This window comes from Bos javanicus, chromosome 13 (genome assembly GCF_032452875.1).
Source record: "Bos javanicus breed banteng chromosome 13, ARS-OSU_banteng_1.0, whole genome shotgun sequence".
Classification (NCBI taxonomy): domain Eukaryota; kingdom Metazoa; phylum Chordata; class Mammalia; order Artiodactyla; family Bovidae; genus Bos; species Bos javanicus.
Window position 1 is genome coordinate 74434467 of NC_083880.1, and position 18859 is coordinate 74453325.

Below are 18859 nucleotides of genomic sequence, written 5' to 3' on the forward strand. Positions count from 1 at the left end.
TCAGTTGTGTCCGACTCTTTGCAACCCCATGGACTGCAGCAACCCAGGCTTCCCTGTTCATCACCAACTCTCAGGGCTTGTTCAAACTTACGTCCTTCGAGTTGATGATGCCATCCAACCATCTCATCCTCTGTCATCCCCTTCTGCTTCTGCCTTCAATCTTTGCCAGTATCAGGGTCTTTTCCAATGAGTCAGTTCTTTGCATCAGATGGACAAAATATTGGAGCTTCAGCTTCAGCATCAGTCCTTCCAAGGAATATTCAGGACTGATTTCCCTGAGTTTATTGAATGTATTAAAGAAAAAGTGAAGAGAATGGGGAATTTGGGAGAAGATGCTCTCATAGATTGGTCCAGCTTTTCCTGGGGAGGCAGTAAAGGTTGGGAAGCTGGGGGACAAGGGTTTGGGTACAACAATGGCCAAAATAAAATGGGCCAAAAAAGACAATGACACTTATGAATATACTGTTGCTGGAAATTCTCTTCCCAGTCCACCCCCAGCAGAGACTGTGACAGATCAACAGACCCTCAATTCCGGGGAGGGGGGGTGGGCAGCAGGGAGAGGCTACATCGAGTTAATAATGATACTTGAGGGACAGAATGAAAGACAAGTGTCTTTTTACTTTTTACTTTCTGTCCCCCTGCAGAAGACTGAATATGAATACATGAAGACTATAATCCCTTGGAGAACACCCTTGTCATTCTGTCATGGTGTCTCCAAGAATTACAATTTATATAAAAGTATAATTAAATAGAGGCTACAGATTTACATCAAGGGTTGGCAAACTTTTTCTGTAAAGGATCAGACAGTAAATATTTTGGACTTTTCAGGCTATCTGATCTCTGTCACAACTACTCAAGCCTGCTGTTTAGCACACACACACACACACAAAATAGACAATATATAAATGAATGAGTGGAGGTGTGTTCCAGTAAAGCCTAGTTTACAATCATAAATGACATGGCAGATTTGGCCTGCTGGTCATGTTTGTCGATACCTGCCTGCTAAGATGGGAAGGGGAGGCTCTAGAGAACACCAAAGTTTTTGAAATGAACATCAAAATACCTTTATCCTAAAAGTAAGATGAAATATAAATAGGTACTCTTTTACAGGGCATATTAACTTAGGTTTGAACCATCACAATGACTCATTGGATTAAGGTGATCTGGAAATCAGTGTCTCTGGCCAAGCCACTCAACCAGGGGCAATTTTCCCCAAAAGGAACATTTGGCAATGTCTAGAGAAATGTGGGATTAGCAAAGTTTAGCAGGAGGTGGTTTCTACTAAAATGCAGTGAAGAGAGAGAAGGGACGCTGCCAAACATCCCATAAACAGAGCAGACTAAGAGCAGACTAAGGACTTCCCTGGTTATTCAGTGGTTAAGACTCTGAACTTCCATGGTAAGGGGCACGGGTTCCATCCCAGGTTGGGAAACTAATATCCCACAGGCCAAGCAGTGTGGCCCAAAAAGAGAGAGAGAGAGAGCAGACTGAATGACTTAAGTTAGCTGATATAACTGACTCCTTTAAAAAAATGTTTCATCATCCTTTACCCTGAAAGGATCATTGGACTCAGGCTTTCTCTAGTTGCAGCGAGCCAGAGGTTGAGCAGGGGGTTACTCTTCACTGGGCGCAGGCTTCTCATCGCATTTCAACTCTTGTTGAAGAGCACAGGCTACAGGCTCGAGGTGCGCAGCTTCCATACTTGGGGCACACAGGCTCAGGAGCTGCTGTTGGCTCGTGGGCTTAGTTGCTCCAGGACATGTGGGATCTTCTTCGGCCAGGGATAGTACCCATGTCCCCTGCACTGACAGGTGGATTATTATCCACTGTGCCAACCAGAGAAGTCCAGATATAGAGTACTTTTTAAATATCATGTCTGGTCCCTCAAATTGGCATCTGATAATGTACATTCTGGATAACGTACATAATGGACAGACAAGCATATGACAGTGCAAATACTTTTACATTTCTAAGAAGTTAAAATGACCTGTGTGTCCTATGAATGATTTTAAGAGCAAGTTTTAAAACTTGAATTGTGGTTTGTTTGTTTGTTTTCAGTCCTTCTATACTTGCCCCAAGTTGTAGTCTTTGAAATTGTGTTCCTTCACTCACGTTGGATGAGCCACGGGAATTATTACATTAACACAGAAGCATTTCATGACATGTATGTAGCTGTTGCTTTATACTGAGAGAAAACTGAAACTGTGGGGAATGATTAAATAGTAAGCTCTACAATTTTATTTCGGGAAATAGGAGAAGGTACAATTGCCAGGAGAAATATCAATAACCTCAGATATGCAGATGAAACCACCCTTATGGCAGACACTGAAGAGGAACTAAAAAGCCTCTTGATGAAAGTGAAAGAGGAGAGTGAAAAAGTTGGCTTAAAGCTCAACATTCAAAAAACAAAGATCATGGCATCTGGTCACATCACTTCATGGCAAATAGATGGGGAAACAGTGGAAGACTTCATTTTGGGGGGCTCCGAAATCACTGCAGATGGTGACTACAGCCATGAAATTAAAAGATGCTTACTCCTTGGAAGGAAAGCTATGACCAATCTAGATAGCATATTCAAAAGCAGAGACGTTATTTTGCCAACAAAGGTCCGTCTAGTCAAGGCTATGGTTTTTCCAGTGGTCGTGTATGGATGTGAGAGTTGGACTGTGAAGAAAGCTGAGCACCGAAGAATTGATGCTTTTGAACTGTGGTGTTGGGGAAGACTCTTCTTTTTTTTTTTTTTTTTTTGGAGAAGACTCTTGAGAGTCCCTTGGACTGCAAGGAGATCCAACCAGTTCATCCTAAAGGAGATTGGTCCTGGGTGTTCTTTGGAAGGAATGATGCTAAAGCTGAAACTCCAATACTTTGACCACCTCATGCGAAGAGTTGACTCATTGGAAAAGACTCTGATGCTGGGAGAGATTGGGGGCAGGAAAAGAAGGGGACGACAGAGGATGAGATGGCTGGATGGCATCACCGACTCGATGGATGTGAGTCTGAGTGAACTCTGGAAGTTGGTGATGGACAGGGAGGCCTGGTGTGCTGCAATTCATGGGGTCGCAAAGAGTCGGACGCAACTGAGCGACTGAATTGAACTGAACTGAACACTTTGTCTCTGGAGAAAGAATCTGCCTGCCAATGCAGGAGACACTGTTTGATCCCTGGTCCAGGAAGATCCCACATGCTGCAGAGAAACTAAGCCTGTGAGCTGCAACTACTGAGTCTGTGCACTAGAGCCTGGAAACCACAACTACTGAGCACACACACCCTAGAGCCATGCTCCACAGCAAGAGAAGCCACTTCAGTGAGAAGCCCCCACACTGCAACCAGAGGGGAGCCTTTGCTCCCCACAACTAGAGAGAAGCCCTCATAGCAATGAAGACAGCGCAGCCAAAAAGAAAGCACAAAATAAATGAAACTGAGCATGATTTTTCAGCATTTACCCTTGATTCAAATTACAATTTCAAAATATGTAGATTAACTGTATCTTTTGTCCAGTGTAGATTTTTTCCCCTGATACTATGGTTCGTTGATGCCTTTTGCATCAACATAGCATATGGTTTATAGGTTGGTATCTTAAAATAAGTGTTAACTATGTCTCAAACTTCACCCCATACCACCACCAAAATGTCTTATTAAAAAAAAAAAAAAACCAAAACCATACTTTCAAGTCAGAGTGTATATTTTGGTGTAAGACTTAGGATTTTTTTTTAGTTTGTTTGGAGTTTCTTTAGGATATTTATTTTTTTAATTAATTTGTATTAGAGTTGATTTACAATCCTGTGTTAGTTTCTGCTGTACAGCAAAGTGAATCAGTAATACATATATATACACATATATATCCACTTCTTTATATGTGTGTGTGTGTGTATATATATATATATATATATATATATACACAATTCATATAGATAGATAGATATCCAGTAGTCATGTATGGATGTGAGAGTTGAACCATAAAGAAGGCTGAGGACCAAAGAATTGTTGCTTTTGAACTGCGGTGCTGGAAAAGACTCTTAAGAGTCCCTTGGACAGCAAGGAGATCAAACCAGTCAATCTTAAAGGAAATCAACCCTGAATATTTACTAGAAGGACTGATGCTGAAGCTGAAGCTCCAATACTGTGGTCATCTGATGCAAAGAGCTGACTCGTTGGAAAAGATCCTGACACTGGGAAAGATTGAGGGCAGGAGGAGAAGGGGGACGACAGAGGATGAGATGGCTGGATGGCATCACAACTCAATGGACATGAGTTTGAGCAAACTCAGGGAGATAGTGAAGGACAGGGAAGCCTGGTGTGCTGCCGTCCACGGGGTCACAAAGAGTCAACACAACTGAGCAACTGAACAACAACAACACTGTTTTTTAGATTCCTTCCCATACAGGTCATTACAGAGTGTTGCACAGAGTTCCCTGTGCTATACAATAGGTTACCAGTTATCTGTTTTATACAGAGTAGTATGCATATGTCAGTCCCAGTCTCCCAGTCTATTCCTATCTCCACCTTGGTAACCACAAGTTTGTTTTCTATGTCAAGGGACTCTATTTCTGTTTTGTAAACAAGTTCATCTGTACTATTATTTTAGATTCCACATATAAGTGATATTATATGATATCTTTTTTTCTCTGTGTGACTTACTTCACTCAGTATGACAATCTCTAGGTTCATCCATGTTGCTACAAATGGCATTATTTCATTCTTTTTTTTATAGCTGTTGGGTTTTTCTTTGTGTTGTTTGTTTATTTCACATTGAATATAGTGAAATACCCAAGAAGTCTGAAAGCTGCAAACGGGTGACTAGGGCCTGACCCAGCCCATCCTGGGCTTTAGACTTGGAAATAACTTCTTTCTATGAATCCTCATCCAGTTTACAGATCTAAAAACTCATCTGATAGAAAGGTTTATGACTACATCTGAGAAATCATCTTCAATGTAAAACTTACACAAAAATTACACTGTAAGAATTAAAAATTTGTGGGAAGAACTTTGTTTAGAGCACTGGCTTATATCATTCACTCTTTTGGGGTGGCGGGGCTGGGCCAAAGGTATGTGGGATCTCAGTACCCCAACCAGGTATCAAACTTGCACCCCCTTCCTTGGAGCATGGAGGCTTAACCACTGGATTGCCAGCCAAGTCCCTCACCTCTTTCTCTATGGTCCATCTCACTGATTATAGCATATGTAATTTTTTTTCACATTGAAATTATACAAGACTTCCCTGGTGGACCAATGGCTGGGGCCCCCATACTCTCAAAATAGGGGGCTTAGTGTTTGACCCGTGGTCAGGGAACTAGATCCCACATACCACACCTGAAGATCTTGCATGCTGCAACTGAAAGAGATCCCATCTGCTTCAATGAAATAATGAAGAATCTTTTATTCTTTAGTTGAGCCAAATAAATAATATTTTTTAAAGAAAGTGTACAAATATTTGGTATAATAAACCTTGTTACCTTGATATTTTAAGAAATTAAACCCTAGCAGGAGAAGATATTGGTCTCCAGTTTTGTTTTGTTTTTTTAACTTATTTTGATGAGACTGAAGGACAGCCATATATCTACCAGGAAGGAATGTGCTTTGCCACACCAAACAGAAGAGATTTTTGCAAATTCAGATTCAAATTCTCAGCTAGGTTTTAATTTTTTTTCAGATATTTCTGAGTAATAACTTCTCCAAGGAGGTGAGGGGAGAAGTTCTGCAACATAGGGCAGGTAGTTGGGAACACCAAAAGATCACAGATAATTAAAGAAACCAAACATGTCAAGTTAAGGAATTTCTCGCTTTTCTATGTTTGGGAAGATGCAAGAGTCTGGGCTCATTAAAATCATTCCTTTGATATGCATTTCACCTATCTGGGGCCAGTATCCTGTGTTTTCACACATGAGTTTCCTCAGGGCTTGCTGTTGGGAGTGGCTGCAGTCTGATGGCTGCTAGATGGCAGGTGTTCTTTCCTACCTGAGTTCCTTCAGGGTTCACTAGTTCACCATCCATGGTGGCTGCAACTGCTGGTTACTGTGACATCCTTGTTTACCAATATGGCAGGAGATATTTGATTTCTCAAACTTGAGAGTGTAAAACTCCTAGAAGAAGACATAAAAAGAAACCTCCTTGATGTTAGTTTTTGGCAATAATATTTTGGATATAACATCAAAATTACAAGCAACAAAACCAAAAATAAACAAGTGGGACTACACCATATTAAAAAGCTCTGCACAACAAAGGAAACAATCAACAAAATTGTTACCAACTTCAAGCTCACTCTATTGGCCCCACAATTAACTGAGAGAGGAGGTGTTAAGGCAAGGAATATGACTTTATCCAGAAAGTCAGCAGACTAGTATATCAAAATAACCATCTTATCTTGATCTGGATGCTGGTTTCTTTTATAAAACAGAGAGGAAGGGAGGGAGGAAGGGAAGTAAAAAGCCCATTTATCTTGCAAAATAGGAGAGGATGTATTAATACTTCTTTTCTGCAGCCTTTCACAGCTGGGCTGGCTCAGATTGTCTCTCTGTGAGCTGAATAAAGGCACTTTAGTTTAATAGTCAGGCAGAGGGGCTAGGTTCCCTGAGGCAGGCCATTATGTATGAATATAATAACAAAAGCAAAGGTTAAAGTCAAAGAAACAGATCCAACATGGAGTAAGAATCGGCTCTTCCCTGCAATAAAATGAAAAGGCAACCTATGGAATGAGAAAAAATACTTGTAAACCATATATCTGGTAAAGAGTTTATATTAAAAATATATAAGGAAATCATACAACTTATTAGGGAGGAAAAGCCAAAATACCTGATTTTAAAAAGGACAAAGTCCTGACTAGCATTCATCCAAGAAGACATAAGAATGAACATAAGTGTAAGTATATGACGTAAGTATATGAAAGACATAAGTGTATGGAAAGATCATCAACATCACTACTCATTAAGGAAATGTTTATGCTGGACACAAGATGAATGCATGATATGAATAGCATTTTGTACATCGGAAACAGAAAAAATGCATCATTTGAAGACAACTTTTACAATAATATCAAAAATATAATTAAGACTGCAAGACCTGTATGGTAAATACCATAAACCGCTCTTGGCAGGTAATAATGAAAACCTGTATAGATGAACTGTATACCGAAGACTATATTGTAAGGATATCATTCTCTTCAAACTGGTCTGTAAATCCAATGCAATTCAAACCAATATCCAAGATGAGTCTTCTGAAGTACTTAACAGACTCTAAAATGTATATGAGTAAAACCACCTGCCAATGCAGGGAACACATTCTGGTCCTGGAAGATTCCACATGCCACAAAAGCAGCTGAAACCTGTGTGCTGAAACTACTAAACCCATGCTCTAAAGCCCATGAACCACAACTACTGAGCCCATATGCTGCAAGTACTAAAGCCCTTGCAACTGCAGCCTGTGCTCTGCAACAAGAGAAGCCACTGCAATGAAGAGTAGCCCCCACTTACCACAACGATAGAAAGCCCATGCCCAGCAACAAAGACTCAGTGCAATCAAAAATTAAAAAATTAAAATTAAATGTATATGAACAGATTCAAGCACATGCTAATTGGGGAAGAGAAGGGAAGCGGAAACAACGGAGCAGCAGTCAAGGAAAAATAGTGCAGACTGGGGGCAGAGTCCTGGATCCTCCTTGAGGAATATAAACAATATGTTTGAGTTCTTCTTTAGGAACTAAGGCCTACACTCAGGCAGATGATGGTAACTTTAGGATAAGCACAAGATTCCTGGAGGACAACCCACTTAACCTCACCACCAACCAGTCAGAAGAAAGTCACATACCCTACAGCTCTCACCACAGATTTTGCTCATGAAAACTTCTCCTCTCCTCAGAACCTTTGGGGATCTTGGGGTTTTTTAGAATGAGCTACCAGTTATCCTTCTTTGGCCCCACAATAAACCTTTCTCTAATCCAAGATAAATAAATAAAATGGAATAAAATGTATATGAAAATGCAAAACCCTAAAATAATACAAAATGCAAGTAATTAAGAGTGATTTTGGAGTAGGAATGTACAGCAGAGTAAAATAAATAGTTCAAGAGCTGGATAAAAGAGGAACTCACCAATAAATGGGTCTAGAAGCATTGAAAAAATGAAATCGTACCTTACTTTACACTTTACCAAAAATAATCAACTTCAGGTAAAATGAAGATCATGGCATCCAGCCCTATCATTTAATGGCAAATCAGTTCAGTTCAGTTCAGTCACTCAGTTGTGTCTGACTCTTTGCGACCCCATGGACCACAGCACGCCAGGCCTCCCTATCCATCACCAACTTCCGGAGCTTACACAAACTCATGTCCATAGAGTCAGTGATGCCATCCAGCCATCTCATCCCCTGTCATCCCCTTCTCCTCCTGCCCTCAATCTTTCCCAGTATCAAGCTCTTTTCAAATGAGTCAGCTCTTTGCATCAGATAGCCGAAGTACTGAAGTTTCAGCTTCAACATCAGTCCTTCCAATGAACACTCAGGACTGATTTTCTTTAGGATGGACAGTTTGGATCTCCTTGCAGTCCAAGGGACTCTCAAGAGTCTTCTCCAACACCACAGTTCAAAAGCATCAATTCTTCGGCCCTCAGCTTTCTTTCTAGTCCAACTCTCACATTCATACATGACCCCCAGAAAAACCATAGCCTTGACTAGACAGACCTTTGTTGGCAAAGTTAACATCTATGCTTTTTAATATGCTGTCTAGGTTGGTCATAACTTTCCTTCCAAGGAGTAAGCATCTTTTAATTTGATGACTGCAGTCACCACCTGCAGTGATTTTAGAGCCCCCAAAAATGAAGTCTTCCACTGTTTCCCCATCTATTTGCCATGGATTCCATGATCTTAATTTTCTGTATGTTGAGCTTTAAGCCAACTTTTTCACTCTCCACTTTCACTTTCATCAAGAGGCTCTTCAGCTCGTCTTCACTTTCTGCCATAAGGGTGGTATCATCTGCATATCTGAAGTTATTGATATTTCTCCCAGCAATCTTGATCCCAGCTTGTGCTTCATCCAGCCCAGTGTTTCTCATGATGTACTCTGCATATAAGTTAAATAAGCAGGATGACAGTATACAGCCTTGACGTACTTCTTTTCCTATTTGGAACCAGTTTGTTCTTCCATGTCCAGTTCTAACTGTTGCTTCCTGACCTGCATACAGATTTCTCAAGAAGCAGGTCAGGTGGTCTGGTATTCCCATCTCTTTCAGAATTTTCCACAGTTTCTTGTGATCCACACAGTCAAAGGCTTTGGCATAGTCAATAAAGCAGAAATAGATGTTTTTCTGGAACTCTCTTGCTTTTTTGATGACCCAACAGATGTTGGCAATTTGATCTCTGGTTCCTCTGTCTTTTCTAAAACAAGCTTGAACATCTGGAAATTCACAGCTCACGTACTGCTGAAGCCTGGCTTGGAGAATTTTGAGCATTACTTTACTAGCATATGAGATGAGTACAATTGTGCAGTAGTTTGAGCATTCTTTGACGTTGCCTTTCTTTGGGATTGGAATGAAAACTGACCTTTTACAGTCCTGTGGACACTGCTGAGTTTTCCAAATTTGCTGGCATATTGAGTGCAGCACTTTCACAGCATTGTCTTTTAGGATTTGAAGTAGCTCAACTGGAATTCCATCACCTCCTCTAGTTTTGTTTGTAGTGATGCTTCCTAGGCCCACTTGACTTCACATTCCAGGATGTGAATGTCTGACTCTAGGTGAGTGATCACACCATCATGATTATCTGGGTCATGAAGATCTTTTTGTACAGTTCTTCTGTGTATTCTTGCCACCTCTTCTTAGTATCTTCTGCTTCTGTTAGGTCCATACCATTTTGGTCCTTTACTGAGCCCATCTTTGCATGAAATGTTCCCTTGGTATCTCTAATTTTTTTGAAGAGATCTCTAGTCTTTCCCATTCTATTGTTTTCCTCTATTTCTTTGCATTGTTCACTGAGGAAGTCTTTCTTATCTCTCCTTGCTATTCTTTGGAACTCTGCATTCAAATGGGTATATCTTTCCTTTTCTCTTTGCTTTTTGTTTCTCTTCTTTTCACAGCTCTTTGTAAGGCCTCCTCAGACAGCCATTTTACTTTTATGCATTTCTTTTTCTTGGGGATGGTCTTGATCCCTGTCTCCTGCACAATGTCATGAACCTCCATCCATAGTTCATCAGGCACTCTGTCTATCAAATCTAGTCCCTTAAGTCTATTCTCACTTCCACTGTATAATCGTAAGGAATTTGATTTATGTCATACCTGAATGGTCTAGTGGTTTTCCCTACTTTCTTCAATTTCAGTCTGATTTTGGCAATAAGGAGTTCATGATCTGAGCCACAGTCAGCTCCCGGTCTTGTTTTTGCTGATTGTATAGAGCTTCTCCATCTTTGGCTGCAAAGAATATAGTCAGTCTGATTTCGGTGTTGACCATCTGGTGATGTCCATGTGTAGAGTCTTCTCTCGTGTTGTTGGAAGAGCATGTTTGCTATGACCAGTGCATTCTCTTGGCAAAACTATTAGCCTTTGTGTGGCACTGGAGCGGCAAGCAGCCAAGAGGAGATAACCCATGTCCAAGGTCATGGCAAATAGGTGGAGAAAAAGTGGAAACAATGACAGATTTTATTTTCTTAGGTTCCAAAATCACTGTGGACTGTGACTGCAGCCACAAAATCAAAAGACGCTCGCTCCTTGGAAGAAAACTATTACAAATTTAGACAGGGTAATTTTGCCAACAAAGGTCAAACATAGTCAAAGCTATGGTTTTTTCAGTAGTCACATATGGATGTGAGAGTTGGGCCATAAAGAAGGTTGAGCACTAAAGAATTTTTGCTTTCGAACTGTGGTGATGAAGAAGACTCTTGAGAGTGCATTGGACAGCAAGGAAATCAAACCAGTCAATCCTAAAGGAAATCAACGCTGAATATTCATTGGCAGGATTGATGATGAAGCTGAAGCTCCAATACTTTGGCCACCTGATTCGAAGGGCTGACTCATTGGGAAAGACCCTGATGCTGGAAACAGTTGAGGGCAGGAGGAGAAGGGGACGACAGAGGATGAGATGGCTGGATGGCATCACTGATTTAATGGACATGAGTTTGAGCAAACTCAGGGAGATAGTGAAGGACAGGAAGCCTTCTATGCTGCAGCTCAGGGGATCGCAAAGAGTCAGACACAACTTAGCAACTGAACAACAGGTGGCTTAGAGGTGCAAATGCAGAAGTCAAAATTTCAAAAGTCTTACAAGAAAACAGAACCAATATGTCCCACATTCTTAGGTAACAGAGTGTTGTGAGTTCAAATCTTGTGTTCACAACATAATGGATGTGTGACTTTGTACATATAATTTAACCTCAGCCTGTTTCTCCATCTGTAAATGATGATCACAAGTGCACCTAATTCATGGGGTGCATATGATTATTTAGTGAGATAGAAATAGATGTAGATATAGACTTAGTTATAAGGTTTCATTTAAACAGTGCTTTTCATGAAGAAAATGCTATAGGGTTTAGCTACTGTTGGGTAGCACCCAGCAGGCCTGCAAGGCCTGTACTTGTCCAGCTTCAAGACAAAAAAAGAGCCCAAAGTCATCAACAGAGACATCAAAGGTTTAATGGATGGGAGAATCTGTAGGACACCCCACTGCGTGCAGCAGACAGTGGGCAGGACATGGCAGCAGACCTCATTCTGGAGGCCAGCAAGATTGAGGGGGCAGAGATCAGTAGTTAAAGGGGAACTTGACATCAGGTTGGCTCATCAGTCACCAGGGAAACTAGTAACAGGGCATACCTCTCACCACCCCTTTGGCAACAATCACTAGCTGAATCCTGAGGCAAGTACATAGGAAGGTCAGTCATGTGAGTAGGAGAAGCAGCACTGGTCAAATAGGGGATGTACAGAGAACAATAGAACAGCCATCTTGAGTAACCTGATCATACAGCTACTATCATTACTGTTGTATTTATTATATTCTTTCTGTTGCACCAGGATGTCTGTTCTTTGCTATAGAAGGTTAAGTTGAGGAAAGGAAGCAATCTTTTTTTAATTCAATGCTCTGATGCTTCTACCCTCCATGGTTAAACATACATAGAAGCCCTGCATTCTAGATAAACTTGTGACTCACTATCAGGGATCTAAATCAGCTTGGAACCTTCAGCTTCATGGCTGGATACCCAAGCACTCACTGTCCAACTCATCACTAGGAAATGCCCAGTCCTGGCCCTTGGGGTAAGTGGGCCCAGCCCTCTCAAGCATCAGGCCCAGAATATAACATCAGTTGATACCAAAACTCTCCTACTTGCTACTGGCTACACCATGAAATTGATCGAGCTGGGATTTCTTCTGGGGCTCTTCACCTCCTTGCTGACTACTCCATTAATGGGTGGTATGACTCAGATTACTGACATGATATGTAAAAAATTCAAAGGTATGAAATTGAAGCAGAAAATAAATCCAAGGACCAATTATGAATGAGGAAGAAAGAATTAGAAAAAATTTGATATGCAGATGGTCCAAGAAGGTCCTCCTTTAGTATCAATACCCATAAACGCTGACTGCCTTGACTTGGGGCATCTATTCTAGGCATCCTGTGGATGTTTGATGAGAAAAAACAAACTGTGATACAAATAAGTCCTTTCCAAATGGGATTCTCTTTTGTAGGCCATGCAAAGGACTAGAAGTATTCTGAATTACGGGTTTCACTGTAAATTTCAAAAATTCCAGACCATTCAAGGACATGGGGGGAAGAATTGGAGGAAGGGATAGTTGGGGAGTTTGGGATAGACATGTCCACACTGCTATATTTAAAATGGATGACCAATAAGGACCTACTGTACAGCACAGGGAACTCTGCTCAATGTTATGTGGCAGCCTAGATGGGAGGGGAGTTTGGGGGAGAATGGATACATGTATATTATGGCTGAGTTCCTTCCCTGTTCACCTGAAACTATCATAACACTGTTAATCAGCTATCTGTGCTGTGCTTAGTTGCTCAGTCATGTCCCACTCTTTGCAATCCCATGGTCTATAGCTTGCCAGGCTCCTCTGTCCATCGGATTCTCCAGGCAAGAATACTGGAATGGGTTGCCATGCCCTCCTCCAGGGGATTTTCCCAACCCAGGGATCAAACCCAGGTCTTCTGCCTTGCAGGCGGATTATTTATCATCTGAGCCACTAGGGAAGCCCAAGAATACTGGAGTGGGTAGCCTATCCCTTCTCCAGGAGAACTTCCCAACCCAGGAATCGAACCAGGGTCTCCTGCATTGCACCAGGAATCAAACCAGGCTTCCCTGGTGGCTCAGATGGTAAAGAATCCGCCTGCAATGCAGGAGACTTGGGTTCAATCCCTGGGTTGGGAAGATCCCCTGGAGAAGGGAAAGGCTACCCACCCTAGTATTCTGGCCTGGAGAATTCCATGTACAAAGGAGCCTGGCAGGCTACAATTCATGGGGAAACAAAGAGTTGGACATGACTGGAGCGACTTAGCACTAGCACAGGCTCTGGGGAAGGAGAGAACACTGGAACACATGGTTACTGTTTAGAGAAACTTACAATGTAGATGCAAAAGACAATGAAGTTTTCTTTCACAGGTACTATATACAGGCTCAAGTGCTTCCAGAACATAGGGAAAAAGTAACACAGTCTACACTGTAAGTCAGACACCCCAAATTCCAGCCTTGTCATTTAACAAACTAGTCCAAGTCACTGAATCCCATACCATCCCTTAGCTTCAGTTTCACTTGTATAAAGTGTGGATCAGAAGAATGCCTGTATCAGAGGATGTATGTATAAAATAAGCTTGTGCATGTCACTGTATTTAAATAGCTACTTTTACCAAGGAATAAATCCCAGTCTGGCTGCTTGAATAGGATGAACAACAATCTCTGGGTTGCCAGTACAACCGTGTTGTAGCTGTTTGGACCACTTACTATGTGATTTTTTTTTTTTTTTTGGTATTTTTGTATTAAATTTATTTATTTCTAATTGGAGGATAATTGCTTTACAATGTTGTGTTGGTTTTTGCCTCACATCACCATGAATGAGCCATAGTATACATATGTCCCCTCCCTCTTGAACCTCCCTCTCACCTCCTACCCCATCCCACCCATCTAGTTTGTCACAGAGCACCTAGCTGAGCTCCCTGTGCTGTACAGCAACTTCCCATTGGCTATCTGTTTTACCTATGGTAATGTATACATTTCAATGCTACTCTCTCAATTCATCCCACCCTCTCCTTCCCCTGCTGTGGCCATAAGGGTTATTCTTATCACTAAGAACAGAAGGTTTGCCTCTGGGAAGGGGACAAGGGGAGAGATGACAGGGTGTGAAGGTGAAAGAGTATTACCTCCAAGGTTATGCATCTTGGTATGTACCCTGTTTTGAGCAGCAGGCACAGTTAACTTAAAGTGGGGACATGGTTAGTATAGTGGGTCTATGAAAACTGGAAGGTAAGCATTGAATGTCCTGTCCAGGCAGTTAAGAGGCGAGAAAGATGAGAAGGAGATTGTGCTTTCATATAACGTAAGATATGAAAGGTGAATGTCATTACTTTGCACAAGATACTGGTAAAGGGTTTCACAGGAGGTTCAGTGGTATAGAATCCACCTGCCAAGCAGGAGACACGGGTTCGATCCCTGAGTTGGGAAGACCCCGTGGAGAAGGAAATGGCAACCCACTCCAGTATTCTTGACTGATAAATCTCATGGACAGAGGAGCCTAGCAGGCTACAGTCCATGAGGTTGCAAAGAGTCAGACAGACTTAGTGACTAAGTCACCACTACCACCACTGATAGAACCTCCTTTTTCATGGCTCACCATCTCTCCAAATCACTGCTGAAGACCAGAAACTGGAGTTTTAATCAATTTGCATGCCCAAGGGCAAACTTGCCAGGTGATCTTAATTCCAAGAGAAAACCAAATGCCTTTCAGTGACCTTGAATAGGGGTATTTCCAGACTGCCGTGACAAATGTGTAAAGGCCTGTGAAGATAAGCTCTTTAATTCCCCCTAATTCAATGTGAACCTCTCACGCAGATCGCTGCAAGATGCCGCTCAATTTTGGCAGCTGCTATGACATTCAGTTCAGATATTTCTACAACATTACCTCTGGATTATGTGAAAGTTTTGTCTACACTGGCTGTGATGGCAATCTTAACAACTACAGGCTTAAAATAGAATGTCAAATGACCTGTGAGAAAAAATACATAAAGTAAGAAATTTAATGTTATTCTTGGTTATTGGGGGAGTGGAAAGGAGAGGCTCTGAGATCCCAGGACAAATCCTGGCTGGGGAGGGGAGGTGGGATGATTGTCATAATCAAAACATTTAATAGTTGGGTTGGATCTCATATCACTTGTCAGTTTGCAGTTAGGAAATCAAAAGTCTAGAGAGAAAATTATAGCCATCATTTATTGGACAGTTAGCATGTGCTGGGTACTACACTAAGTTAATTACATATATTGATAGAATTTAAAATTAAAATCACCCTAAGATAGGTGTGTATCATTATTTTTATATGGCAGATGAGGAAACAAAGTCCAATATTGGTAACTAACTGGTCCAAGATCACATTAATAAATGGCATGGCAAGGTTTCTAACCAAATCTGGTCATCCAGGGCTGGATCATCTTACATGCACAAGATCACCCAGACCCAAACCTTGAACTCCGAGACCTGTGAACTTCCCATAACAACATGCTGTTTTATAGAGCTAAGCTCCCAGCCCACACCTCACCATTTTCCAGTCATAAAACTAGAAGGTGGTCCACAGAGGTAACAGGGCTATGGTGTGGGTGATCTCTAGGAAAGTGAGATGGAACATGGCCTTGGGAATAGTTCAAAAGCAGAAAATGTGTTTTATTTATTTACTTAATATCCCTAGTGACTCTTTGTAGCGCCTGGCACATAGAAGACAATAACTAAGTTTTGAGGAAATGAAAGAGAGATTAATGAAGAATGAGAGTTTAATCAAGGGAAGTAGAGGGACACTGAAAGAGATGCCATTCTCTGGGCTTTCCCTGAGATAAAAATGACTTAACATAGTCCAGGGGGACTTTACAAAACCTATAACCTGTTTCTTTTGTTTCTTTGTTTGTTTTGCTTAAACAGACCATCTGGGGAAACTCCCATCAGCTAAGAAGCTTCTTAGCACAAGCACACTGAAGAACAGCTGTGGGGAAAATCAGACCAGTTTTAAGATCTTTGAAATGTGCATCCTTTTACTATTTTCCTAATGTTAGTGTTGTGTTTCCTGAGAAATAACTGTATGATCATTAAAATGAAAAAATTTTATGTGTGAGCCCTTCTTCCTCTCTGCAATTCCCAACCCACCTCCCACCACTTTATCCAGAGCTGGAATGTGAGCTGGTCCTAATCCATTACTCCCCACTCCCTCCTGAACCGTTCCTCATGCATATAGTCAATGCTTACACTGTTAGAGATGTGATGAGCCAAATCTGGATAGGTTTATATCACTTCGCCTCTCAGGTTGAGTAGTTAGTAGAACCAAAGTACCAAATCTACACTACTCTTTGTCCTTGAAATCAAACCAAGCAGTGACCCTTAAACTCAAATGAAATGTTCTTGCACTCATAACAAATTTTTCTTCACAGTGTCTTCCAATTCATGTTCACCAAGGCAGGAGTCCCAATTTGTTTAACTATTGGGACTAATAGTTAACTATTTGTTTAACTATCTTCCTGATACCATCTCTATTTATCACGGTTATTGAATACTTGGACATTTTTCAGTGCCTCAATCACTGACATTTGACTTGGCTATTCTCAGCCCTGAGAAAAGAACTCTCAGCTTCAGTTCAGTGAGTATGCTTTAGCTCCCAAGAGAGTGACCATCCTGACACTGTTTGCCAAGTCTTCTGAACACAGTGCTACAAGGTTCCACATGACCATGATCTTCCCAGCTGCAGGACACTCAGCTTAGCCATCTCATTTCTGAATTTCTTCAGGCATCCCTTCCCTGAACCCCTTCCCTGTCCATCTTATTGACAGATTCCCATCCCATCCTGCACCACCAGTTGCTAGGGCCAATGTCAGGGGCCTTATGAACCAGCCAGTGAAATCTTGTTGCTAGACATGCAAGTTTGGTCTCTGCTCAGTCTTAAGAATAAGAAAACAAGTTCCCTAAACTGAGACAGTTTTCTGCAAAAATTCTGATTACTTCAAGAAGAGACTCTCGTCCAGACAGGGTTTACTCTGAATATATGTACATTTCAACTTTGGTAAAGATTCTAGAATTGCAAATCATTCTTGAACCCCATCAGCTATAGGAGACATGCTGTGGGGCCTGAAATACAGGCACTGGGCTAATCTGACTGGTCCACATAAATGAAAGTTCTGACATTTTCCTATTGTGAGACATGAAACTGGGTGTCCCAGAGTAGGTTTGTTGGGTACAAAAATGCATAACATATTCCCATAGACTGTTTGCTTCCTCTTCCAGTCAACTCCTGGAAAAGCCAGAGAAGTGGGGGAAAAAAGTGTGTAAATATTAATAACCAAACTCAAGACTAAGAATCCTTTGAGGAAAGAGGGCAGTTATACCTTAGGGAGGAAATGATATTTTGATGCCCATGACAGTTGGGCACCAAAAGTGAAAGAATGACTTGGATGATGGCTTTTAACTTGTGTTATTCTCCTCAATACAAAAATCTGAGTCTGTCAGTGTTTCCCTTGTCTTCCTTGGCAAAGCAGTAACAGCCCCAAGATACAACAAGGGCAACTGAGATAACATGTGTGGCCCTAGCACCCAGCTAGAGTAAGGTGTGTATAAAAACAAGTGCAATGGACTTCCCCGGTGGTCCAGTGGTTAAGAATCTGCCTGCCAATGCAAAGGACACAAGTTCAGATCCCTGGTCCAGGAAGAGCTCACGTGCTGGGGAGCAACGAAGCCCATGTTGCCACAACTACTGAGCCCATGCACCTTAGAGCTAATGTTCCACAACAAGAGAAATCACTGCAGTGAGAGGCCCACGCACCGCAACTAGAGAAAGCCCTCGTGCAGCAACGAAGAACAAGTGCAGCCATAAATAAACAAATAAAATAAAAAACTGGTGCAACTGGACTAACCAGACACAGAGTTTATTGTTTTGTCTTCTTCCTATACGCACCAAAGTTTCAACTGTCACATCTGTACATGACTACTGGAAAAACTATAGCTTTGACTAGATGGACTTTTGTCGGCAAAGCGATGTCTCTGCTTTTTAATACACTGTCTGGGTTTGTCAAAGTTTATCTTCCAGGAGCAAGTGTCTTTTAATTTCATGGCTGCAGTCACCATCCAAAGTGATTTTGGAGCCCAAGAAAAGAATATCTGTCACCACTTCTACTTTTTCCCCATCTATTTTCCATGAAGTGATGAGACCAGAAGCCATGATCTTAGTGTTTTGAATGTTGAGTTTTAAGCCAGCTTTTTCACTCTTGTCTTTCACCTTCATCAAGAGGCTTTTTAGTTCCTCTTCACTTTCTGCCATAAGGGTGGTGTCATCTGCATATCTGAGGTTATTGATATTTCTCCCGGCAATCTTGATTCCAGCATGTGATTCATCCAGTCCAGCATTTCATATGATGTACTCTGCATATAAGTTAAATAAGCAGGGTGACAATATACAGCCTTTCTCAATTTTGTACTCCTCTCTCAATTTTGAACCAATTTTCTGTTCCATGTGGAGGCTGAACCAAGTGGAAAAAACATCCAGCTGTGGATGTGTCTGGTGGTGAAAGTAAAGTCCAATGTTGTAAAGAACAATATTGCATAGGAACCTGGGATGTTAGGTCCATGAATCAAGGCAAATTGGATGTAGTCAAATAGAAGATGGCAAGAGCGAATATCGACATTTTAGAAATTAGTG

At 41.4% G+C, this 18859-nt stretch overlaps 1 protein-coding gene across 2 annotated transcripts; it reads left to right on the forward strand.

Annotated features, from left to right (window-relative positions):
• The first annotated feature begins 12274 nt into the window (after nt 1–12274).
• SPINT4 (serine peptidase inhibitor, Kunitz type 4) lies at nt 12275–16284 on the forward strand. Of its 2 annotated transcripts, none has more exons than XM_061437766.1 (3): nt 12275–12380; nt 15028–15202; nt 16102–16284. In XM_061437766.1, exons 1-3 carry the CDS (start codon nt 12311–12313, stop codon nt 16127–16129), a joined length of 273 nt encoding a protein of 90 aa, XP_061293750.1. In that variant the 5' UTR covers nt 12275–12310; the 3' UTR covers nt 16130–16284. The 2 variants fall into 2 exon arrangements, with proteins under 2 accessions (XP_061293750.1, XP_061293749.1); XM_061437765.1 differs by having other exon boundaries at nt 12281–12422.
• Nucleotides 16285–18859: the final 2575 nt, after the last annotated feature.

What these genes read in the sequence shown, in the direction of transcription:
- SPINT4 (XM_061437765.1), top strand. Translation starts at nt 12,311, where the DNA reads ATGAAATTGATCGAGCTGGGATTTCTTCTGGGGCTCTTCACCTCCTTG. An exon ending in GATATGTAAAAAATTCAAAG is followed by an intron (nt 12,423 to 15,027) that starts GTATGAAATTGA and finishes CCTCTCACGCAG; the next exon opens with ATCGCTGCAAGATGCCGCTC. An exon ending in TGTGAGAAAAAATACATAAA is followed by an intron (nt 15,203 to 16,101) that starts GTAAGAAATTTA and finishes TTGCTTAAACAG; the next exon opens with ACCATCTGGGGAAACTCCCA.